Source organism: Peromyscus maniculatus, chromosome 16 (genome assembly GCF_049852395.1).
Source record: "Peromyscus maniculatus bairdii isolate BWxNUB_F1_BW_parent chromosome 16, HU_Pman_BW_mat_3.1, whole genome shotgun sequence".
Classification (NCBI taxonomy): Eukaryota; Metazoa; Chordata; class Mammalia; order Rodentia; family Cricetidae; genus Peromyscus; species Peromyscus maniculatus.
Genome location: NC_134867.1, coordinates 14,107,270 through 14,126,506, shown reverse-complemented (window position 1 = coordinate 14,126,506; position 19,237 = coordinate 14,107,270). Strand labels below are relative to the sequence as shown.

Below are 19,237 nucleotides of genomic sequence, written 5' to 3'. Positions count from 1 at the left end.
CTGGGAAGTTAGGGGCTCCCTCTCTAGACCTTTAAATTTGGTCCTCATGTCAGCGAAACTCTGGGAGAAGTGGTACTTTGAGGGCAGGCTCACAGAGACCGGCCGGGACGCAAGTTGTCTGGACTTCGCCTGTGCTCTAGCCTACACCCCTCAGGGAGAAGATGGTTGGTGAGAACCATATATATGTCATGGAAAGTGAGGCGGTAAGATTGGGCAATACATTGGAATTCTTTAATAAAGGTGGAAGAATTAGCAGTATAGAGCCTCAATCCTTTTCTGTTTCAGAGTGTTCACTTAATGGGTATGGGGTGTGTACCCTAAGTGTCCAGCCCAGCAGCCTCCCGCAAAGGGAGAACCGTGGCGGGTTTAGGCCAGGCAGGGAGAGGTTGAAGGGGGTCCCGTGGCCAAACGAGCAGCAGGAGGAGGACTCAGGGGGCTAAAAATGGGTGCCCAGGAGGGTTGGTGTGGGCAGCCTATCACTGAGGAAGGAGAAGGGGAAACTGAGGCTGGAGAGGGAGAGAAGGGACTGTGGGTTGAAGCCGACAAGGGCGAGGCTCGTTAGTGTGATCAAAAACCGTGGAGGAATCATCTGGTTTGGGCTTCATAGCTAGGGTTGTTTTTTCCTTGGTTGGCTTATGTCATGTGGACACTTTTATCAAGATGGGAGTGAGGTCACGTAGCACCATCCATCCACCTCTGGCAAGGATGACTGTCAGCCCCGTGGCCGCCGCCATCCCAGCGTGGGGACAGCAGCTGAGATGGCGGCCAGCCACGTGTTTCCTTGAAGCTTACCTCTGTATAGATTTTAAGTTAACCTTTTGTTTACAAATTGTACAGGTTTTTAATCATTCCCGATATGCTTACGAATCTTGAGGTATAGAAAGTTTACACGATAGTCTTACAATCTTGAGATAAGATTTATACCTTAACAAAAGTTTTAGAGAGTTCTACCAAAACTAAAAGCGTATGAGATGAGTAGCAACAGTCCCCACTGGGAATAGTGTGTCCCTTTATTTTGTATTGCTCTCCTTTCTCTGTCACACAGTTAGGTGGCTTGCCTGGTATGGGACGGAGATTTTGGAGGACACCTTTAAACAGGCATGCTTGGGTCTAGAGGAGGGGGAGCCATATCCCAACTCCAGAGTCAGCTTTTAATCCAAGTGGAACAGCATAAAACACCTGAGCCGAGGGACCCAGCAGCCAGCGAGGGGTGCATGCCGGCTGGCCTACACCTTTGCTTTCTCCCTCTCCCACTAGGTCTGGCTCCTGGCTCTCACTTTGCAATGAACTTACAGATCCATCAACCTCAACTGAGACGACAGGGTATTTACATAGTGTCGGGGAGGAGACAGATAAAACAAACGGGCCTTGGAGCAGAGAAGAGAGAAACAGGGACTCTCCTTCCAGTTACCTGATCCCCAACAGTGTTTGTAAAGGTCCCGAGTAATGTTGGGATCTGGGATGCCATTAGGTGGCCATTTAGATTGATTATCTAAGGGATATTGAGGCCAGGCCCTTCAGGTTGGTACCCAGGTGTAGAGGCTGGGGTTTTCTAAAAGGCATCCCAAGGGGAATGAGAGTGTATGGAAGACACCATTCCCGTGGATAAGGGGGTAGGGAAGGTCTCAGCAGTCTGTAGTTGAGAGCGTCCCCAGGACTCAGGGTGGACCAACCCAGACCAAGTCGTTCAGTGGATCACCACCACACTCAGCAAGAGTTGGAGCTAACAGCCTAAAGAGAGACTCAGTGCCTGGTACCAGGGTATTTGTGGAGGCCAGTAGGCAAGAAGGTCAGAAGGTGAGGATGAAAACCAAGCTCTGGGGGGTCTCATCCACAGGAAAGGGTTAGGGAACAGAGTCACAAAAGCCAGAAGGATCAGCCAGGCAATGGTGGTACACGCCTTTAATGCCAGCACTTGGGAGGCAGAGGCAGGTGGATCTTTGTGAGTTCCTAAGTTCAAGGCCAGCCTGGTCTACAAAGCGAGTTCCAGGTTAGCCAGAGCTGTTAAACAGAGAAACCCTGTTTCGGAAAACGAAACCAAACAACAACGACAACAAAAAGCCATGAAGGCCTAGAGGAACTGTGGGATTACGGGCGTCTCCAAAGGGAAGGCAGGAGAAGCGGGCAGGATATAGAAGGGCGCAATCGGCTGGTTGGGCCTAAAGAAATTGCAGGATTGCAGCTCCAGAGGAGGGGAACAGGATCAGGTGAAGAGGGCCAGCCATACCTTGACAGCCATGGCTGGGAGTGTCTACCCCTCCAAGAGTTACCGGAGGGATGCCAGATGCACAACAGTCACTTCCTCGGACCCAGAGAATTGTTTACACCAACCTAAGCGAAAACTTAACTAATTGCTGCTGGTGGATGGGGTGCCAGGCCATCGATGAGCCAGAAGGTTGTTGCAGGCGGACTGGAGATGAGAGATAGGGTCCCAATGTGGCCCAGACCTCAAGGGGGAGCACAGGCACTAGGAGAGTATATCTGAGTCATGACCTAATATAAGTGTTACAGCTCTGAGGGAAAAGGCTTCCCCAGTGCAGGTGTGCAGAGAGGTGTCCTGGCAGTCAGGAGCCAAGGAGTACCACAGAGTCACACTGCACAACAAACCCCACACAAGAGATTTATTGGGAGAGATACAGGAGGGTGGCTGCCTCTCTTGTGAGAGAAGCAGCGAAGAACTGAGCAGGAGGCGGGCTTTATATAGGGTTTCTTGGGGCGTGGTATAGAGCTTTCCAGGATGGCCTGGGATTGGTAGGATTTTGTGGCCTGATCTTAGGGCAAGCTCAGAGATTGGTGGGATTCTGTGGCCTAATTTTACCCCCCCCCCTTTTTTTTTCTGTCAGGTAGAGGTTGGCTAACAGAGCTTGTGTCTTGAGGCTGAAAACAGCCATTATGGCCTTTAGAGCAGTCTGGGGGCGGGGCCTGGCCGGCCACTCATCCCTCAAGAGATTTATAATCCCTGCATCTCCTGGATGACGCCTACTTGATCATGATGAACAATCTTTTGGATGTGTTCTTGGATTCAGTTTGCAATTGCTTTATTGAGTATTTTTGCATCTATATTTATAAGGGAAATTGGTCTTTCTTTGTTGGGTCTTTGTGTGGTTTGGGTATCAGGGTAAATGGAGCCTCATAGAATGAATTAAGCAATGTTCCTTCTGTTTCTAGTTTGCAAAATAATTTTGAGGAGGAGTAGCAATAACTCTTCTTTGAAAGTTTGGTAGACTTCTGCGCTAAAACCATCTGGCCCTGGGCATTTTTGGATTGGGAGATTTTAATGGCTTCCTCTATTTCACTAGGGGTTATAGTTTATATTGTTTATCTGATCTTGGTCTAACTTTGGTAAGTGATATCTATCAAGAAAATTATCCATTTCTTTTGGATTTTCCAGTTTGGTGGAATACAGGTTTTTAAAGTATGTCCTTTCGACTCGCTGGATTTCCTCAGTGTCTGTTGTTATGTTCCCCCTTTCATTTCCGATTTTGTTGACTTGAATATTCTTTCTCCACCTTTTAGTTAATTTGGATAAGGGTTTGTCAGTCTTACTGCTTTTCTCCACGAACCAACTTCTCTTTCACTGGTTCTGTGTACGTTGTCTTTGTTCCCAGCTCATTGATTTCAGCCCCCAGTTTGATTATTTCTTGCTGTCCACTACTCTTGGGTGTGATTGCTTCTTTTTGTTCTGGAGCGTTCAGGTGTACCATTAAGTTGTTAGTATGAGATCTCTCCAGCTTTTTTATGAGGCACTTAGTGCTCTGAACTTGCCTCTTAGAACTGCTTTCATTGTGCCCCGTAAGTGTGGGGATGCTGTATATTCATTTTAATTTAACTCTTAAAAAAAGTCTTTCATTTCTTTATTTCTGTCTTGACCCATTTTCATTCAGCAGAGAGTTGTTGAGTTTCCATGAATGTGTAAGCTTTCTGTTGTTATTGATACCCAGCTTTAATCCACTATAGTCAGATGGGATGCAGGGGGTCATTTCAGTTTTCTTATATCTGTTGAGACTCGCTCTGTGACTGAGTATGTGGTCAATTTTGGAGATAGTTCCATGAGATGCAAGAAGAAGGTCTATTCTTTTATGTTTGGGTGGAATGCTCTGTACATACCTGTTAGGGCTGTTGGTTGATGATGTCTGTTAGCGCTAACATTTCTGTTCAGTTCTTTTTTGTCTAGATGACCTTTCTGTTGGTGAGAGTGGGGTACTAAAGTCTCCCATTGTCAGTGTGTGAAATGTTTGTTACCAGAAGCAATGTACAAGTTCATTCCATCCCCGCCAAAGTTCCAATAGCCAGAATTCTTACAGAAATAGGGGGAAGAAATCCCAAGACTCGTGGAAGACAGTGCAGTCCTGAGCCTGAGGGACCAGGCGCCTGGTTTCAAATGATCTTACAGAGCCATCATAGTGGCAATGGCACAAACCCTACACGGAGACCAATGCATGGAGTAGAGGCTCAGGACATCAGCTCACAGAGCAACACCAGCCTGGTCTCTATGAAGCTGACATAACATGGTGAAAAGACCTCATCTTCAGTGAACAGTGCTGAGGAAATGAGACGTCCACAGGTACAGGAATAAAACCAGATCCCCATCGTTCACACTGCACAAAAACCAACTCAAAATGAACCAGAGACCTTAATGTAAGACTCAACTTTGAAACTACTAGAGCAGTGGTTCTCAGCCTTCCTAACGCTGCAACCCTTTAAGACAATTCCTCATGTTGTAGTGACCCCAACCATAACATTATTTTCGTTGCTATTTCATGACTACAATTGCCTGTGTTATAGATCATAATATAAATATCTGATATGCAGGGTATCTGATATGTGACCTCTGTGAAAGGGTCATTCAAACCCCAAAGAGGTCATGGCCCATAGGTTGAGAACTACTGTAGTAAGGAAAACACTTGAGGATCTGGGCACAGGAAACAGCTCTCCGGGTAGAACTCTACTAGCCCAGGCGCTACTGGCAAGAATAGACAATTGGAACTGCATCTAATTAAGACTTTCTATCCAGTGAAAGTGGCAGTTCTCAAAGTGAAGAGGCCATCTGCAGTATGTGCCAGAACTATTAGATGCCACTGTCAAGGTGAAGGCTAAACTCCCTGTCAGGAAAGCTCCTTCATATTCTGAAAGCAGGGCTGCTTTATTTCATAGTAACAGTTATTTGTCACCCATTAAGTGTCAAGCACATAGATGTAGAATGAGGGGTTAGGGCAGTAAGAGAAACAATGTAACATGGACAGCAGAGTAGCCGGCCAGCCATCGTTGTGAGTGAGGTGACTGCAACCTGGAGCCCATCCCTGACAGAGAGAACACACAAGGGTAAATCTAGAGCTTGATTTCACTAACGTGTGTGGTTGGGATGATCTGAGTGCAAGACTAGTAACCAGAATGCAATGGATGAGGAAAGGCTGTCCGAGAGGAAAATGTGATAATAGTAGATATCTGCTCTTCATGGCTGGGCTAGCTCTGGCTCACAGGTGAGGTGGGCCAACCAGTGAGCTTCGGGTCCACTGAGGGATGCTGTCTCAAGAAAGGTGGAGAGTTAATGAGGAAGGCACTGGATGTTGACCTCTGGCTTCTGTTTGTATGTGAACACACACACACACACACACACACACACACACACACACACCACAGATAAAATAGCCTCACTTGTAAATGAAGCATTAACTAATAACCAGCAACTGTTCCATAGTTTTTATAAAAGGAAAGCCTCAGCAGATAAGACTGAAAATGCCTCATTCTGGCATGAATAAATTACACCATCTTATATCAAAGCCAGCATAGTCCTTACATGATGAGAAGAAATGGAGTTTCTTCCTCCAAGCCTCACCTAGCTCAAGAGGCCAGATTGCTACATTAATTAGTGATGTCAGCCAGGGATATAATTGTGAAAAGTGAAAGCTAAGAGAGGCTACAACTGCACCATCCAGTATGGTGGCTACTAGCGCATGACTACATTGACTTAAGTTAGTTAATATTGTACAAAATTTATAATTCCTTCCTCAGTAGCACTAGCTACACTTCAAGGGCTCAGTGACCAAATATGATTGTGTTTTCCTACCTGGACGTCACAGTTCTAGAACATTTCCATCACCTCAGAAAGTTCCAGCAGACAGCTAGTGAACTGTACCTCTCTCGAGAGCACAGCAGCCACTCGGCGCAGATGCAGAAAGGCGTTGAGACTTGAGAATCTTACAAAAAGTCCCGGGTTTGCCGGAGACGTCTAAGTCAGGATTCTAAAATAAGAATAATTGGCAACAAGTTCAAAATGCTGAAAGTACAATGCTGGCCAGGGCTGTGGGAGGGGATCCGTGTCTTTGGACTAGACCCAGGGGCAGTGGCCTTTGTGGTCCTTCCCTAGAGGCACAGCAGTGTTTAGAAGTTGGATGAATGGACAGTTGCAGGGAAGTGTGTTCTTCCTGGCCACACTGGAGTCGGAGCAACCTCTCCGCGCTGTTACAATCACATTCACTGGTCCTCATGCCTTCCTGGCTCCTCCCTCTCTCGTTCCGTCCTTTCCAGGAGGCCCAGTCTTCCTCTAGATATTGCATCCTCACAGACCATCCAACAAGTGACTCCTGACCCATACAACAGAAGTGTAATGTGATGCATACATCATTTTAAGTCTGCTAGGAACCATGCTTTCACAAAGTAAAAATAATCAGGCAATCTCTTAAGATATAATGTTTTTATCAGGTATTTGAGAATTTAATACATTCATTTTGATCCTATTCACCTAGTCCTCTCTTTCACTCCTCCAGGATCTGTGCTCTGCCCTTCCAGTCAGCCTTCCTTCCTCCCAATTTCATATCTCCCCTCCCCCAACTTACCGAGTCCCGTTAGGGCTGCTCCTCTACTCATGGGTGTGAGGCCCCCACAAGGTCGACCTCCTGGGGACCACACCCCTAAATAAAATTGACTCTCCCTCCTTGAGAGGCCATCCACTGTCAGTAGCTCTCCGGCTGGGGTGGGGAGTTCATGAGCCCCGCCCCCCCCCCCCCCCCCCCCCGGCCCTCCGTGATGGAATGCTGAGTAACTTGATCTTGTGCAAGGGGCACCCACAACCGCTGTGAGTTCATGAATACCGCAGTCCTGTCGCATCCAGAAAGCACCTTCACCCCAGCCCTCCCAAACTGGTTCTTCCATCTTTCTTCTTTTAATTAAAATATGATCATACCATCTCCCCCCCCCATTCCATTTCCTACCCCCAGCTCCTCCCATGCTCCCCACTTCCTCTCAAATACAAGCCTCTTTGCTTTAATTGATATGATTTACATAAATACATAAATACAAATTGCTGAGTCCATTTAGTATCACTTCTATGCACATAATTTCAAGGCTGACCAGTTTGGAATTGGGTAGTTCATCCCTGGGGGAAGACGACTTCTCCCTCTCTTAGCATCCCTCAGCTGCCTGCAGGTCCTTGTCCAGGGGCAGGGCCCATGAGATTCTTCCGGTCCGTGCTAGCACGCCTGTTGGTGGTGTTCTTGTCCGGATCTTGTTTAGGCAGCCACGTTGTTGAGGTGTCACGGTGAAGCTTCCCTTTCATTTCTAGGAGACACAGCAGATCTCCTGGTCCCCTGGATCTGAAATCTTCCCTCCTCCTCTTCTGTGATGTTCCCTGAGCCCTAGGTGCAGCCGCTGTATTATAGATGTGTCCCTGGGGCTGGGCACACACGATCGGTGGTTCTCTGCATTTTTACCAGTCATATTCTTCTGTGATAGCCTCTGACTGTTGCAAAGAGAAGAAGTTTCCTGGATGAGGGTGAGAGCAACACCTGGCTGAGGGTACAGGGACAAGTACTTAGAAGGTAGTTAGGGATCATACTGGCAGACTGAGGTGGTGGGTTCTCCTCCGAGACCCATGGCCTCACCAGCCCCAGGTAGGTGGCTAGGTTTCCAGCACCAGGCATGATAGTCCTCTCATTGAGTGGACCTGTGGCTCTTACGTCCTAAGAGACTTGATTTAAGCCAATATAGTCAGATTTTTACTTGAACCTGTATTAAAGAAGGAAATTCTAAGAATGACGCTTCTGAGGTTGAGGGATTTTTGTTTGTATTATTCTTGTTTTGTTCTTGAGTTTGTAATATAGTTTCATACTTACCCTTTCACTTTCTATTGGTTGCACTATTAAGGCCACTCCACGTAGTTAAAAGGGAGGTTTATTTTGTGGGGTAACTTACAAGTGAAGGGAGAGGTAACAGTGTCTGGGAAAGGTGTAGCACAGTCCGGTGGTGTTCTCTGGAGAACTCTGCTTGGTCTACCTCCAGCGTCCAGGGTCCAGGAACCTAGAGAGCTGGCCATCTGGATCTCGGGTCTTCAGCATCCTCTCTCGGCCCTGCCTTGTAGGTGTGGCAGTTACCGAAGCCTCAGTGGGGGTTGGAACTTCCGGGTCAAAGCTTCCTCCAGACCCACATTCTTCCTCTCTTCCAAATTCATGATCTCTTCCTCACTGATTATTGTTGTTGTTGTTGTTGTTGTTGTTGTTGTTGTTATTGTTGGTGGTGGTGGTGGTGTGTGTGTGTGTGTGTGTGTGTGTGTGTGTGTGTGTGTGTGTGTGTTCCCAACCACATAAACCTACTCAGCCCACATAATGTTAGTTGTGTGTATACATTTCCAGGGCTGACCGACTGGTGTGCTCCTCCCCGGGGACACTGAGCTGCCGGTAGTTCTCTGTCTAGGGTTGAAGCCTGGAGCGCTTCCCTGTCTGTGTTCCCTTGAACATGTGAAAAAGATGAAGATCCTCAGTATAGCACCTGTGGGTTTTGTGCTAAGTCGAACCCGAGTGCGCATTTCACACTTGCGTCACACGCCAATGTACTCGCCAAGTTTCAGGGGCTCAGAGGTCACAGCGGCTGCCACGACAGGCACAAGTCTTGGCTCTGACCCTTATTTTCCTCACAACACTTGTCATGTTCTGAAACCGTATTAACTTTTCGCTTGCCTACAATGTGTGTACCCTGCTGAATGTGGTGTTCCTACGAAGTACGCCTGGACCCGTACCTGATGGAGAGTGAGTAGCACAGAGCTGGGGAGTGAGCGCATGGTCTGACTCAGCAAGCAGCACTCTCTGCTCCAGAGACGGCAGCATCTTTAGAGAAGACAATGTGTACTGGACACTTCAAAATGCACAACCTTTGGCCCAGTTGTTCCAATTTTAGAAACTATTCCATGGGGATTTTAACTGTATAAATATATATTGTTCAGTATAATACAAAATTGCTCATTGCTAAATTTTTATAATTATAAAAATCAGAAGCATCCTTATTTATCCAGCTATAGAGTAATAATTAAGTCATCATATATACATGGAAGTAAATATATTACTGGATCAATAAATATTTAAGAAAGTCTATAAATGGTTTATTTAGATGAGAAGAGTCAAATTGTGTGATTTATAAGCATGCATTGATAAAAAAAAAAACTAGGAAGAATAATTATGATCTAAACATGGTGTAGGTGATGGTATATGCCTTTCATCCCAGCACTCAGGAGACTAAGGCAAGAGGATTGCAGGGATGCCAGCCTGGGACATAGTGAACCACGGCCAGCCTGGGCTCCATGGCTAGACTCAGTCTCTATGATGAAATGGGGGCCAAGATAAATGGCTCAGCACTAAGAGCTTGCACTGCCCCTGGAGAGGAACTAACTGAGCTCTGTCCCAGCACCCACACTGAGCAGTTCACAGCTGCCAAGAGGATCCTGCCAAGAGGATCCAACACCTCCCACCTCTGTAGGCATTCTCTCTCTCTCTCTCTCTCTCTCTCTCTCTCTCTCTCTCTCTCTCTCTCTCTCTCTCTCACACACACACACACACACACACACACACACACACACACACACACTTTAAATAATAAAAATAAATCTTAAAAAATGATCTGGAATAATATATGCCAGGCCTTAGGCTGAGAAACTGTATATGCCCTGTTCCCTTTGCCTTAAAACTACTTTCTCCATAGAAAACTCTTTTTGTGACCATCTGATATGAAAAGGCCCCTCGTGCCTTGACTCTGCTGTATGCCTCTTCTTCGTGCTTAGCAACATACTGTTCAGTCACGTGATTGACTGAATGATGGAATTCAGTGAATGTGCTGGCAATACCCTCTGCATATTGCCAATATGCCTCATCCTTAAGAATGATGGGCCAGTGTTTATTCATTTTTGCGTGGCTCAGGACATGCTGTCTTTTCCAAACAGCTTTTACTGTTCTCCTCAGAAGTAAATCACTTTCCCTGCTCAGACTAGCTCTGTGTCACATACGTGTCACCTGCTTATGCCATCTTTTCCAACCGCAAGTGAGTCCTTAAGTGCAGCATGTCAGTGTCGTATACAAAGCTCCTAGAATGGTGCTTCTGATGTAGTAGGCACTCCATAACCGCTCAATGGTGACTGAAAGCAAGGACCACAAGCTCGGGTATTCCAAGACTCCAACTGCTCTCTTTGCTTCAAAAAAAAAAAAAAATGGCACCATTCTGCTCTTCTGCTTATTGAGAATGACAACAAAAAATTAGCCAGTTCTGGGCTGGGCGGTGGTGGTGCACGCCTTTAATCCCAGCACTCGGGAGGCAGAGGCAGGCAGATCTCTGTGAGTTAGAGGCCAGCCTGGTCTACAGAGTGAGTTCCAGGACAGGCTCCAAAGCTACACCAGAAACCCTGTCTCAAAAACACCAAAAAGAAAAAAAAAGAAAAACAGTTCAGTTTCCAAAGAAGACTCCCGGAGTGCTCCCTCTCTAAGACATGAAGTCCTCAGTCTCCAGCCTTCCTCTTGTCCTTGCTTCTCCCCACAAGATGGTGTTCCAGGATGCCCCTCATAAACGAGAAGGCAATTGCCCTAAAGAGTTCAATCCTGTCCTTTTTATGCTTCCCCATTTAGGCACTGATTGCTGAGATGCAGATGGTAGCGGAAATGCTTCAACACCTGGTTCAGAGGCCTGAGGATTATTTGGAGAACATCGAAAATACTGTGAAACTCTATAAGGAAGAACTCCTTGATGCTTTAGAAGTAAGAACGAGACATTGCTAAAGTGGGAATATGTTGATATGTGTGCTTTGTCTGTGGTCACATGGTTTTCAAATGTCTTTGTTTGATGGGAGCCTTCAGAAAAGGCTTCCACCTCCAGGTCTCTTTCTTTTTTTTTAAAGGTGTACTTATTCTGTGTGTGTGTGTGTGTGTGTGTGTGTGTGTGTGTGTGTGTGTGTGTGTATGTGTGATGTATATGTATGTGTATGTGTGGTGTGTGTGTGTAGTGTGTGTGTGTGTGTGTGTGTGTGTGTGTGTGTGTGTGTGTGTGTGTTTATGTGTACCACATGTGTTCAGGAGCCTTTGAGGCCCAGAGAGGGTAAAGGAATCTGGGCTGGAGTTCCCGGCAGATGTGAGCCACCACGTGGGCACGGAGTCGAACCTGGGTCCTCTGTGAGAGCAGCGGAACTCTTAACCACTAAGCCGTCTCTCCAGCCCAGGTCTCTTTTTCACAGTCGTGTTATTTTACCCCTACAAAGCACCTCTGTGCTTCTCGGGATAGATTGTTTTTCTAACGTCTCTAGGCTGTTTACAGAGACCTCACCAGCCAGATGAAAAGTTAAAACAGATCCCATTTTTAACTCAGTTTGTCAGCCTGTAAGAGTTAAACTAGCCAGTGGTGCCAGGACAGTCTCTCGTCAGTGCTTGTGAGACTTTTGAGTTACACAGCCTCCCAGAAAGCCAATAAACAAGGCCTACTGGTGATAGAAACCCACTTTTAGAAAGCTAGCCTTTTTCAGTGTCTGAGGATCTAGTGAAAAGACGCTTAGTAGGTGTTCAACCCGTGTATGTGTGCAGTACTTATGTCATAGAGGAGGATGGGGAATAAAGAGGATGAAGAGTATGTCTGACTGTCCCTCAGTGGCTGCTGTAAGTCCAACTACTTTGATAATTGTTGAAGGAAATATATTTTAATTTAAAAAAATGTAGAAATGCTTTAAAACCATTATCAAGATGTTATAATCTACTTAAATGTGGAATGGCAGAGGAGTGTTAGGTAAGAGCTGTAGCCACACTATGTAATCCTAGACAACCATGAAGATGTGATGTGGGCATGATCTTGTAGAGATATAGAAGAATATTAATTATAATGTTTAGTGGGAAAGTAGGCTCCAGAGTTTGACATACATTATGATCTCAACTATGCAAAAAAGACTTCACAGAATAAAAGATGAATGGGAAACAGTAGTAGCTTCCTTTCAGTGCCTGGATTAAAGATGTTTTTCCTTGTATTCTTCTGTTCTGTAAATTTTCTATAAAACAAGTGTGCTCAACAATAATAAAAGGTGCATCGTACTGCTTAAATGATGCTATTATCTCTATGAAGAAAGTATGATTTAAAATTCAATCAGCTTTCTCTGTGGTTTAGAAAAAATAGCAAAGCTACAGTTATGTGCTGAAAAAGTGCTCTGAAAACCTTCTGTATTGGGAAGGACTTTTAAACTTCTGAGGAGAGGAAAAATGGGGTGGGGGGAGAAGGAGCAGGAGCTGGGGGTGTGATCAGTGATCAAGCAGTTGTCTAGTCTGTCCAAATCCCCAGCACCTCAAACAAATGTTCATGGTAGGAAGGCTAGCTCTGTCTGCAAAAGACCTGCCCAATGCTGAAGATGACGCCCATTATAACCTCCATAAGGTGAATGAATTAGCTCTTAAGATTTCCTATTAGCTATGAAGATTTTCATCTTGTATTCAGCTCTCTCTATCATCTTGAGTTATCAGATTTCTATTTGGTTCTCTCCAGGAGATAATGGCTGAGCATAATCCCCAGTACCTCATCGAGCTCGATGGGAATAAGTCACCAGAGGACCTCTTCACGGTGAGTGCAGGGGGCAGCCCAGACATCTTGCTGTTGAGTGATTCTGAAATGTTTAGTGCTGTACTTGTTTTGTGAGCAGAATTCTGCTTCTAGTTCAGGACCATTCATTTTTGCTTCGACACTTTAAAATTCATCTGTTCGTGTTGAAGGCAAAACTGCTTTTGAATTTAAAATTTCCCTTTGACCACAGTGTCTCCAAGAAAAGTAAAAGCAAATGGCAGATAATAAACACAGGATGGGAGGCCGAATATAGCTAGTCATTAAGGATGTGCAACTTAAAACCAGAATGGGTGCCACTTTATACCCACTGTGATCACTAAAGATTTTTGTTACGAATGAGATTCTAGGTCTAATACCCAGCACCACAAATCAGTGAATAACACAAAACACAATAACCATTTTTTTAAATCTCCTAAATATCTGACATAATGATAAGCCCTAGGAATGCATGTGGGAAGGAAGCTGACGAACCCGTGAGTGCCTCCCATCATACAGCGTCCAATATATTGAAGAAAATAAATATACAAGTGGTAGTTTGTGTTATAGTTAGAGAAGTCTAAGGTATTAAGGAGCTCGTGACAGAAGACAAATCCTAATGGTCATCTGTGTGAATTTCACCTAGAGGCTGAGTAAGAATTAGACCCTGAAGGCTAGGTGCCCGAGTGGGTGGGACACATTCTCTGCTCAGGGAAGAGTCTGTGCAAAGGCCCTGGGGTTGAGAAAGAACAGAGTGAGCTGTGGGAACTGAGCTTATGGGGTGAGATAGGAAGTGTGGAGCAGCCCCAGGCTTCTATAGAACTGGGAAGAGACCATTTAAAGAGTGCAGACCTCGTCATGAGGGAACAGACAACCAGTGAGAGGTCTGAAGCCAGAAAGCTAACAATCTCCTCAGACTGCACATGAGGAGAAAGTAGCGGAGACACAAGCTGGTGGCAGGATAGCTCCTTGTGGCTCTCCTGGTCAGTCCAGCAGAAGATGGCGGCCTAACCTACGCTGGTAGCAGTAGGAGTGGGCAGAGGAGGGTGGACGAAGGCGGAAATGCTTCCGAAGTCTACATGGTGGGAGCTGCCAGCCACTCAGCAAGGGAATTAAGAGAGGACGAATTGGGGACAATGACTTATCTCGCTGGTGGCCCCATGCCAAGGAGAACAGTGGTGGAGGCAGACCAGAGAACAGCCCTCATGGGGGACATGTGCCTGCAAGAGTACAGCCTCTCTGCTCTTTGCCAAAGCCGGGGTCAAGTTCAGTCTTCATCTAACTGAATCCAAAAGTGACACCTGACACAGCCGTTCGCTCCTCTTTCCCAGTCTCGTCTTCTCTTGGCCTCTAGGAGCCCCACACCAATGGCGTCTTTGCTTCTCCTGGACACGTCAAGGACCTAATGTCTAAGGCTGGAGGACAGTAGAGTTTTCAGTCCCTATGAACTCTTTCTTCTATGCCCCACCCATCCTTCCGTCCCCTTTAGGAGCCTCCATTGGGTCTAATGGCATTGACTGCCTCCTCAGAAATGCATGGCTTAAAATCTTTTCACTGTCCTGGATCTTTCCCCCAAATCGCACACCAGTACACTTAGCTCCCTCAGTCAACATCAACAGCTCCATGTCCAGTGAGATCCTGATACTCGCCTCCTAGTGAAACGTGCAGGATACTACCACTCCACGACCAGCACTGTCCACCCAAATGTGCTTCTCCCTTGGTTTTCCTCTGTCAGTAAGTGTCGACTCCATCCTCAGAACCCTGCCCTCGTCCACGGTTCTCATATCTGCAGCCCGTCCATCCGCACACACAGACCCTTCCGTCTGTGCTGAGCATTTCCCCGCCCTTTGCCACCTGCACACACTTCTTGAGGATAGAAGCCTCCAGAAGCCTGGCTGAGACTTGCCAAATGTTCAGGTCTCGGTTTGGAACTGGTACTCTAGAACATTCCATTTTCCAAAGCAAGGAACATGGAGAAGCTGAGCATTAAGGGGCTAAGGAAGTATATGCCACCTAAAATGGACTCATGTGTTAACGAGGAAAGCCGGACAAGGTCGAAATGTGAGCAATAATCCAGTCTACTCCAGACTCCATCCACCCCAGCAGGCTTTCGACTGTCTCACCATCTCTCAAAACACATTTTTTATTGGCTTGATTTTTTTTACCTCAGATTCCTCCACATAGTATCTGTATTAGATTCCTAGACTTGCCATGGGAGAGTTCCACAAATCAGGGAACTGAAAGGGCAGCCCTTATTCTCTCACAGTTCTGGGAGGTTCGGTCAAGGTGCTGTCGGGGCTGTACTCCACACAGATCATCGGCAAGACCCCGTTCTCACCTCCTCCGGCTCCTGAAGTCCTTGGCATTTTACCGTCCGTAACAGCATAAACTTCAATATCTGCCTCTCCCTCACCGGGCTCTTCTTCGTCTCCCTAAGAAGGGCCAGGGTCAGAGGCCAGCATGTCATGGGTTGAAATGTATCCTCTAAAAATATTTCAAAGATCCGACTTTAGTCTGTGACTGTGACCTTATTTGACCACGAGGTCTCTGAGTGCTCATTCCAGTTAAGATAAGGTCATATTTAACTGGAGTGTCTCAGTCCCGTGAGGACAGCCTGGGTCACAGAGGCGGAAGGTAGCAGTGTCACAGCCGAGGGCGAGAGTGGGGTCATGCATACAGAAGCCAAGAAACACTCAAGAGCTGGGGCTGAGGCTCCATCCGTTCGGAGCGTAGAGGTCCTGAGTTCAATTCCCAGCACCCACATGGTGGCGCACGCCGGTAGGATTTGCTGAAGGAGGCGGAGGCAGGAGGATCACGAGTTCGAGGCCAGCCTAGGCTGTTTGTAGCACCGGCTTTAAGCTAACCGCTTGACTTGGCTTGGCGGCAGGTAGGTCCGGTTTCCCGCGTGGGCGGCCGGCTCCCTAGCCCGGTCCGATTCGGCTTGGCCTCAGGCCTGACTGACCGTAGCCCCAAGCGGTTAGCTTAAAGCCGGTGCTGCAGGCAAAGCCCCAGCTTCCGACCCTGCACGGCACAAAGTGGACATGATGGTGTCACCCCGCGCTCAGGAGGTGGAGACAGGCTGTTCAGAACTGCAAAATCATCTTCAACTACTTATCAAGTTCAGGGAGAGCCTGGGGCACATAAAATGTTGCCTCCAAAGAGCAAAATATTGAAAAATATTTTAAAAATTAGCAAAGACCTCCAGTAGTGCGCAGCCGCAGGAAAGCCCGGGTGGTTCCACCCAGAATCTCAGGAGAAGCATGAGCCTGAACCGCGGGCCCGGAACTTTTTCAGAAGGGTGGACAGACTCGAGTCCAAAAGATTCACATGTCTGTTCTTTAAATTTAGACAGTTATAGAGCGGCTGAAATACCTGAATCTGCGAAGAGCGGCCATTGTCACCAAGCTGCAGAGCACAGAGGAAGAAGTGACTGACATTGTGGACACTGTAAGTCCCCCTGGCCTGTCCGAGAGCACGCCTGTTCGGTGTTAACATGCGTGCGCCCCACGGCCTCTGTCCGAGAGCATGCCTGTTCCGTGTTAACATGCGTGCGCCCCACGGCCTCTGTCCGAGAGCATGCCTGTTCGGTGTTAACATGCGTGCGCCCCACGGCCTCTGTCCGAGAGCATGCCTGTTCCGTGTTAACATGCGTGCGCCCCACGGCCTCTGTCCGAGAGCACGCCTGTTCCGTGTTAGCATGCGTGTGCCCCACGGCCTCTGTCCGAGAGCACGCCTGTTCGGTGTTAGCATGTGCCCCACGGCCTCTGTCCGAGAGCACGCCTGTTCCGTGTTAGCATGCGTGTGCCCCACGGCCTCAGTCCGAGAGCACGCCTGTTCAGTGTTAGCATGCGTGTGCCCCACGGCCTCTGTCCGAGAGCACGCCTGTTCGGCGATGGTTCCTGTAACAGGACCCTTAGTTCTGACAGGTTGACCTTCTGGACTCTAGCTGTCACTGCTGTGTACTCCATGGACGTTCGCTACCAGCAGCTCTCAATAGTTTGGTCTATTCTGGGAGGTGTAGCTTAGCTTATATGCATAGACAATTTTAAAATAGTGGAATTGTAAGTAGATACCAAAATTCAAACAGGCTAATAGCTGCAGAGGTCATTTTGTTATCCCACACCATGTAACCTGGTGGTCTCAGCTGGTCAGGGCAGGTGGAGTCTACGAGCTGGCACTGCACAGGAAGGGAGGTGAGCACAGAGTCTGGGGAATAGCTGTGAGAAAAGTTTGTGCTTCCCTTTGACATAAAAGACCAGGAGTTGTGAATATGTTCATCGACATAGATTATCTCCATGATCCGAAATAAAGTCCCATGTCCAATTAATTCTGTGAGCTTTGTGGGACTGGAGAGATGGCTCAGTGGTTACCAGTGCATACTGCTCTTGCATAGGACTCAGGTTTGGTTGCCAGCACCCACCTGGTAGTTCACAACCATCTGTAACTCCAGTTACAAGCAATCTGACCCCTTCTTCTGACCGCCTCAGGCACTAGGTGCCCATATACATACTCAGGCAAACAGGCAAACACATAAAATAAAAATAAGTCTCAAAAAATATCTGAGAACTCTTGCTTTAGCATTATATACTCTATGAAAGTATTTGGTTAAAGTTGATTGATCTGCCAGCTTCTGTGTGTCTTGAAGGACTCTAGACAGACGCTCTCCAGCTCAAGGCAGGTGATGTTTCTAGAATCATCACCGTGATATAGCTTAAGCAGGGAGTCTTAGCCCTGACTGTACAGTGGGGGCACATAGAAGGTTTTTGACACATACTAGTGCCCAGACCACTTTAAACAGAATTTCTGGGGCAAGATCTAGTACTGATTAAAGCCGAACAGAGTTGTATGTGGTATTAAAGCACACGTAACAAAAGAAAACCTAAAACCTTCATACACCAAAGACATTGCCGGCAGAGTGAACCCACGTGGTGGAGGGGGATCTCTACAAGTCATACATGCAACAAGGGACTGGTGTCCAAACACATGAAGAATCCCCAATACACAGCAGTGAAGGAAGTGGGCAAAGGGGCTGAGTAGACGTCTCCCCAGAGCAAACGTGTAAACAGCCAATGAGAGCATGAAAGGGGGCTGGAGAGATGGCTCAGTGGTGAAGAGCACCGGCTGCTCTTCCGGAGGACCTAGTTTTAATTCCTAGCCCCCACAAGGCACCTCACAACCGTTAGTAGCCCCAGCTCTGGGAGATCTGGCGTCCCTGGCATCTTTAGGCACACACATCCATCCATCTGCTCTCACACACACCTACGCATCATTTAAAAATAATAACAATTAAAAATGTGTTCAGTAGTACTAATGATGGGGAATGGACAAGCCAAAGTACGGTGATACCCCACTTCATATGCAGAAGAATGTCACCCAGAAATCAGGACATCACGTGTTAGCAAATGTGGGAGAGATTGGAACTCTTTTGCATTGTTGCTCGGGATATTGAATGATCTCAGATTAGGGTTCAAGAGGGACACTGAGAATGACCAGGAACTAAGGGGTTTATTACGAGAGTTATTAGTGCCATGAACAGACAGACGGACAGAAAATAGTGTGGCAGGGGCTCTGGGGTAAGTGCAGGCTCCCCCCAGAGGCAGGCATCATGGCGGGGGTCTGGAGAGTAAATCAGGGCCTACTGGCAAACACAGCAGTCTCTGCTTAGACCTCTCAGAGAATGGGGAGGTTTCGGAACACAGGCTGACAGACAGCCTCTTGATTCCTAGGAAGGAGGCAGAGAACAGGCTGTGTGACCCACACCCCTTGGCCATGACTCACTTCTCCCAGGCGAGAGGCCCTGGGACCTGGAAGTCTGTTAGTTAGGGACTTAAAGACAGCATCTCAGTCGTGCCTGCCAGTGACTGTGAGGGGAAGGCTGCTGCTGTAGGTGCTGTGGCCTCAGCAGGAGCTGGATTCTAACATAACGTTATATAATATTAAAGATATAAAATGGTGCATCTACTTTTTAAAAATAACAGAATGATTCCTCAGACAAGGATCCAGTAATTCTCTTTTAGGCATTTCCTCCAAAGAATTGAAAGCAGGAATGCAAACGGATAAGTACATGCAGTCATGAAAGTTATTCTCGATCGCCAAAAGGTGGGAACCTGCAGTGCCCGTCAGTGAGTGAATGGTTGAGCAAAATATGATATATACACATGTGGTGGGATACTATTTGGCCCTAAAAAAATAAAAAGCTTAGAGCCAAGTGTGATGGTGCAGGTCTATAATCCCAGCACTTGGGAGGCAGAGGCAAGCAGATCTCTGTGAGTTCAAGGCCAGCCTGGTCTCAATAGCAAGTTCAGCCAGGGCTACACAGTGAGACTCAGTCTTAAAAAAACAAAACAAAACAAAACAAAAAAAACTGAGTTTGAGGCCAGCATGGTCTATGGAAGAGTTCCAGGACTATTCAGAGAAA

At 47.0% G+C, this 19,237-nt stretch overlaps 1 protein-coding gene across 3 annotated transcripts in view; it reads left to right on the top strand.

The window, feature by feature from the left end:
- The window catches only part of Ak9 (adenylate kinase 9), a 139,974-nt gene that overhangs the window by 28,886 nt on the left and 91,851 nt on the right, over nucleotides 1-19,237 (top strand). For all 3 annotated transcript variants that reach the window (XM_016001353.3, XM_076552407.1, XM_076552408.1), the window contains 3 exons: nucleotides 10,881-11,009; nucleotides 12,769-12,843; nucleotides 16,168-16,266. In XM_016001353.3, the coding sequence (XP_015856839.1) occupies nucleotides 10,881-11,009; nucleotides 12,769-12,843; nucleotides 16,168-16,266 (303 nt within the window). The remainder of the gene's footprint in view (nucleotides 1-10,880; nucleotides 11,010-12,768; nucleotides 12,844-16,167; nucleotides 16,267-19,237) is intronic.